Below are 6000 nucleotides of genomic sequence, written 5' to 3' on the forward strand. Positions count from 1 at the left end.
TGGTCTCCAGTGCGTATCCTCGGGCCGGTGTACATGGCACCATCTTTACGCATGGTGTCCCCGGTTCGCCAGCACAGCCCAGTGCGGGCTATTCCACCTCGCTGCACTGGCCTGGCTACAGGGAGCATTCAACCAGGTAAGGTTGGGCAGGCTCGGTGCTCAAGAGCTCCAGTGCGCCTTCACGGTCGGATCTATCCGGTGCCATCTCCACGCACCAACCCTCCAGTGGCAGCCCCCCGCACCAGGCTGTCTCTCCATCTTCTCCCTACAGGTGCTCCCGCCTGTCCAGCGCTGCCAGAGCCTTCCTCTTACCCAGCTCTGCCAGAGTCTCCCGTCTGTCCTGAGCTGCCAGGTGCTCCTTCCTGTCCGGCGCTGCGGGAGTTTCCCGCCTGTCCAGCACTGCCGGAGTCTCCTGCCTGTCCAGCGCTGCCAGAGCCTTCCTCCAGCCCAGCGTTGCCAGAGTCTCCCGTCTGTCCTGAGCTGCCATAGTTTCCCTTCTGTCCTGAGCTGCCAGAGTTTCCCTTCTGTCCTGAGCTGCCAGAGCCGTAAGTCAGCCAGGAGCTGCCAGAGCCGTCAGTCAGCCAGGAGCTGCCAGAGCCGTCAGTCAGCCAGGAGCTGCCAGAGCCGCCTGTCACGCCGGCGATGCCGGAATCTCCCATCCATTCCGGGTCCGAGGCGAGGGTTGCCGCTCTCAAGAAGCCACGGAGGCGGTTAAGGAGGCGGAGAAAGACTATGGTGGAGTGGGGTCCACGTCCCGCGCCAGAGCCACCACCGCGGACAAACACCCATCCAGACCCTCCCCTATAGGTTCAGGTTTTGCAGCCGGAGTCCGCACCTTTGGGGGGGATACTGTCACGTTCTGACCTTAGTTCCTTTGTTTTGTCTTTTGTTTTAGTATGATCAGGGCGTGAGCTGGGTGGGTTGTCTATGTTAGTTTGTCTATGATTTTCTATTTCTGTGTTTGGCCTGGTATGGTTCTCAATCAGAGGCAGCTGTCAATCGTTGTCCCTGATTGAGAACCATATTTAGGTAGCCTGTTTTCCATTGTGTTATGTGGGTGGTTATTTTCTGTTTAGTGTGTTGGACCTTACAGGACTGTTGGTTGGTTGTTTATTGTTTTGTTTTCAGTGTTCATTAAAATATTTTAAATATGAACACTTACCACGCTGCACCTTGGTCCTACTCTCCTTTCCCAGGAATGGGAAAAAATGTCAGTCTCTCGATGTGCAAAACTGATAGAGACATACCCCAAGCGACTTACAGCTGTAATCGCAGCAAAACGTGGCGCTACAAAGTATTAACTTAAGGGGGCTGAATAATTTTGCACGGCCAATTTTTCAGTTTTTGTTAAAAAAGTTTGAAATATCCAATAAATGTCGTTCCACTTCATGATTGTGTCCCACTTGTTGTTAATTCTTCACAAAAAAATACAGTTTTATATCTTTATGTTTGAAGCCTGAAATGTGGCAAAAGGTCGCAAAGTTCAAGGGGGCCGAATACTTTCGCAAGGCACTGTAAATAACACTGAGAACTGTTTTTTAAGCACTCTCAGAGAATTCATTTACGGACACTGAATTTATCTGAGAGTCACAGGGCTTGTGTGTGGTTTGCCCTCTCATGATTTGGTAATACAGGAAATTTCCACGACAGGGTCCAGGGAGGGGTCCAGAGAAGGGTCCAGGGAGGGGTCCAGAGAAGGGTGCAGGGAGCGAGTCCAGGGAGGGGTCCAGAGAGGGGTCCTGAGAGGGGTCCAGGGAGGGGTCCTGAGAGGGGTCCAGGGAGGGGTCCAGGGAGGGGTCCTGAGAGGGGTCCAGGGAGGGGTCCAGGGAGGGGTCTTGAGAGGAGTCCAGGGAGGGGTCCAGAGAAGGGTCCAGGGAGGGTCCAGGGAGGGGTCCAGGGAGGTGTCCAGGGAGCGGTCCAGGGAGGGGTCCTGAGAGGGGTCCAGGGAGGGGTCCTGAGCGGGGTCCTGAGAGGGGTCCAGGGAGGGGTCCAGGGAGGTGTCCAGAGAGGGGACCAGAGAGGGGTCCAGGGAGGGGTCCAGGGAGGGGTCCAGAGAGGGGTCCAGGGAGGGGTCCAGGGAGGGGTCCAGAGGAACAAAGACTAATGACCACCAGCAACTTGAATAGTTAGACCAGAACTGATGTGACACCAGGATTTGAATAGTTAGACCAGAACTGATGAGAAACCAGGAGTTCTGGGCCAACTACGCCCATGGGACGTACCTAGACCACTCCCTGGGCCGGTCCTGGCAATACAACCTCAGAAACCAAACCACCTCCTGGTTCTCTCTCTCCACTTGCCCATTACTCTCTGGGTGATAACCGGAGGTCAGGCTGACCGAGACCCCCAGACGCTCCATGAACGCCCTCCAGGGACATGAACTGGGGACCCCGATCAGAGACGATGTCCTCCGGCACCCCGTAGTGCCGGAAGACGTGGGTAAATAGTGCCTCCGCAGTCTGTAGGGCTGTAGGGAGACCGGGAAACGGGAGGAGATGGCAGGACTTAGAAAACCGATCCACAACAACCAAGACCGTAGTGTTCCCCTGAGACGGGGGGAGATTGGTCAGGAAATCCACTGATAAGTGAGACCATGGCCGTTGTGGAACGGTTAGGGGTTGTAACTGCCCTCTCGGAAGGTGCCTAGGAGCCTTACTCTGGGCGCACACTGAACAGGAAGAGACATTAAACCTAATGTCCCTAGCCAAGGTGGGCCACCAATACTTCCCCCGGAGGCCCGCACAGTCCATGCCACCCCAGGATGACCCGAGGAGGGTAGGGTGTGAGCCCACCGAATCAGTTGGTCCCGAACACCAAGCGGCACGTACTTACGCCCAGCCGGACACTGAGGAGGCGCAGGTTCCGCCCGTAACACCCGCTCGATGTCTGAGTCGACCTCCCTCGAGGCTGGAAGGATGGGAGTAAGCTCGGTGGACCGATCCTCCGTGTCATAGAGACGGGACAGTGCGTCGGAGCACTTTGTGTTCAGGGAGCCTGGTCTATAAGACAGAGTGAACCTGAATCGGGTGAAGAACATGGCCCACCTTGCCTGACGCAGATTCAGCTGCCCGGATATACTCCAGATTCTGGGGGTCGGTCCAGATGAGAAAAGGGTGCTTAGCCACCTCAAGCCAGTGTCTCCACACCCTCAGGGCTTTTACCACCGCTAACAACTTCCGTTCCCCCACATCATAGTTACACTCCGCTGGACTGAGCTTCCTCGAAAAGAAAGCGCAGGGGTGGAGTTTCGGTGGCGTACCCGAGCGCTGTGATAGCACGGCACCCACCCCAGCCTCGCACGCGTCCACCTCCACTATGAATGCTAGAGAGGGTTCCGGGTGCGCCAACACGGGTGCATCCGTGAACAGCTCCTTCAACCTATTGACGGCTCTGTCCGCCTCTGCCGACTACCGCAAACGCAACGGTCCCCCCCTTCAGCAGTGAGGTAATGGGGGCTGCTACATGGCCAAAACCCCGGATAAACCTCCAGTAGTAATTGGCAAACCCCAAGAACCACTGCACCTCCTTCACCGTGTCTCCACACCCTCAGGGCTTTTACCACCGCTAACAACTTCCGTTCCCCCACATCATAGTTACACTCCGCTGGACTGAGCTTCCTCGAAAAGAAAGCGCAGGGGTGGAGTTTCGGTGGCGTACCCGAGCGCTGTGATAGCACGGCACCCACCCCAGCCTCGCACGCGTCCACCTCCACTATGAATGCTAGAGAGGGTTCCGGGTGCGCCAACACGGGTGCATCCGTGAACAGCTCCTTCAACCTATTGACGGCTCTGTCCGCCTCTGCCGACTACCGCAAACGCAACGGTCCCCCCCTTCAGCAGTGAGGTAATGGGGGCTGCTACATGGCCAAAACCCCGGATAAACCTCCAGTAGTAATTGGCAAACCCCAAGAACCACTGCACCTCCTTCACCGTGGTAGGAGTCGGACAATTATGCGGTCTTAATGCGGCCTTAATGCGGTCACACTCCATCACCACCCCCGAGGTGGAAATGCGATAACCCAGGAAGGAGATGGCTTGTTTGGAGAACACACACTTCTCAGCCTTGACGTATAGGTCATGCCCCAGCAGTCTATCAAGCACCTTGTGCACCAGAGACACACGAAATCTTAGGATTGTGACTTCCATATTAGGTCTACTACCACTGATCTGGAATATTAGGTATACTACCACTGATCTGGAATATTAGGTCTACTACCACTGATCTAGTATATTAGGTCTACTACCACTGATCTAGAATATTAGGTCTACTACCACTGATCTGGAATATTAGGTCTACTACCACTGATCTGGAATATTAGGTCTACTACCACTGATCTGGAATATTAGGTCTACTACCACTGATCTAGTATATTAGGTCTACTACCACTGATCTAGTATATTAGGTCCACTATCACTGATCTGGAATATTAGGTCTACTACCACTGATCTGGAATATTAGGTCTACTACCACTGATCTGGAATATTAGGTCTACTACTGATCTAGTATATTAGGTCTACTACCACTGATCTGGAATATTAGGTCTACTACCACTGATCTGGAATATTAGGTCTACTACCACTGATCTAGTATATTAGGTTGACTACTGATCTAGTATATTAGGTCTACTACTACTGATCTAGTATATTAGGTCTACTACCATGGATCTAGTATATTAGGTCTACTACCATGGATCTAGTATATTAGGTCGACTACCACTGATCTAGTATATTAGGTCGACTACCACTGATCTAGTATATTAGGTCGACTACTGATCTAGTATATTATGTCTACTACCATTGATCTAGTATATTAGGTCTACTACCACTGATCTAGTATATTAGGTCTACTACCACTGATCTGGAATATTAGGTCTACTACTGATCTAGTATATTAGGTCTACTACTACTGATCTAGTATATTAGGTCTACTACCACTGATCTAGTATATTAGGTCTACTACTACTGATCTAGTATATTAGGTCTACTACTACTGATATAGTATATTAGGTCTACTACCACTGATCTAGTATATTAGGTCTACTACCACTGATCTGGAATATTAGGTCTTCTACTGATCTAGTATATTAGGTCTACTACCACTGATCTGGAATATTAGGTCTACTACCACTGATCTGGAATATTAGGTCTACTACCACTGATCTAGTAAATTAGGTCTACTACCACTGATCTGGAATATTAGGTCTACTACCACTGATCTGGAATATTAGGTCTACTACTACTGATCTAGTATATTAGGTCTACTACTACTGATCTAGTATATTAGGTCTACTACCACTGATCTAGTATATTAGGTCTACTACCACTGATCTGGAATATTAGGTCTACTACTGATCTAGTATATTAGGTCTACTACCACTGATCTGGAATATTAGGTCTACTACCACTGATCTGGAATATTAGGTCTACTACCACTGATCTGGAATATTAGGTCTACTACCACTGATCTGGAATATTAGGTCTACCACTGATCTAGTATATTAGGTCTACTACCACTGATCTAGAATATTAGGTCTACTACCACTGATCTGGAATATTAGGTCTACTACCACTGATCTGGAATATTAGGTTGACTACCATTGATCTGGAATATTAGGTCTACTACCACTGATCTGGAATATTAGGTCTACTACTACTGATCTAGTATATTAGGTCTACTACTACTGATCTAGTATATTAGGTCTACTACCACTGATCTAGTATATTAGGTTTACTACCACTGATCTGGAATATTAGGTCTACTACTGATCTAGTATATTAGGTCTACTACCACTGATCTGGAATATTAGGTCTACTACCACTGATCTGGAATATTAGGTCTACTACTACTGATCTGGAATATTAGGTCTACTACCACTGATCTGGAATATTAGGTCTACTACCACTGATCTAGAATATTAGGTCTACTACTGATCAAGTATGTTAGGTCTACTACCACTGATCTAGTATATTAGGTCTACCACTGATCTGGAATATTAGGTCT

The 6000-nt window shown here is 50.0% G+C and overlaps 1 protein-coding gene across 1 annotated transcript in view; it reads right to left on the reverse strand.

The window, feature by feature from the left end:
• The window catches only part of LOC118938935 (proline-rich extensin-like protein EPR1), a 79388-nt gene extending 76351 nt beyond the window's left edge, over positions 1 to 3037 (reverse strand). Inside the window, exons 1-2 of the mRNA XM_036945595.1 lie at positions 2833 to 3037; positions 1646 to 2100 (exon numbers count right to left, since the gene is read on the reverse strand). Coding sequence (XP_036801490.1) covers positions 1646 to 2100; positions 2833 to 3037 — 660 coding nt within the window. The remainder of the gene's footprint in view (positions 1 to 1645; positions 2101 to 2832) is intronic.
• Positions 3038 to 6000: the final 2963 nt, after the last annotated feature.

Source organism: Oncorhynchus mykiss, chromosome 15 (assembly GCF_013265735.2).
Source record: "Oncorhynchus mykiss isolate Arlee chromosome 15, USDA_OmykA_1.1, whole genome shotgun sequence".
Lineage (NCBI taxonomy): Eukaryota > Metazoa > Chordata > Actinopteri > Salmoniformes > Salmonidae > Oncorhynchus > Oncorhynchus mykiss.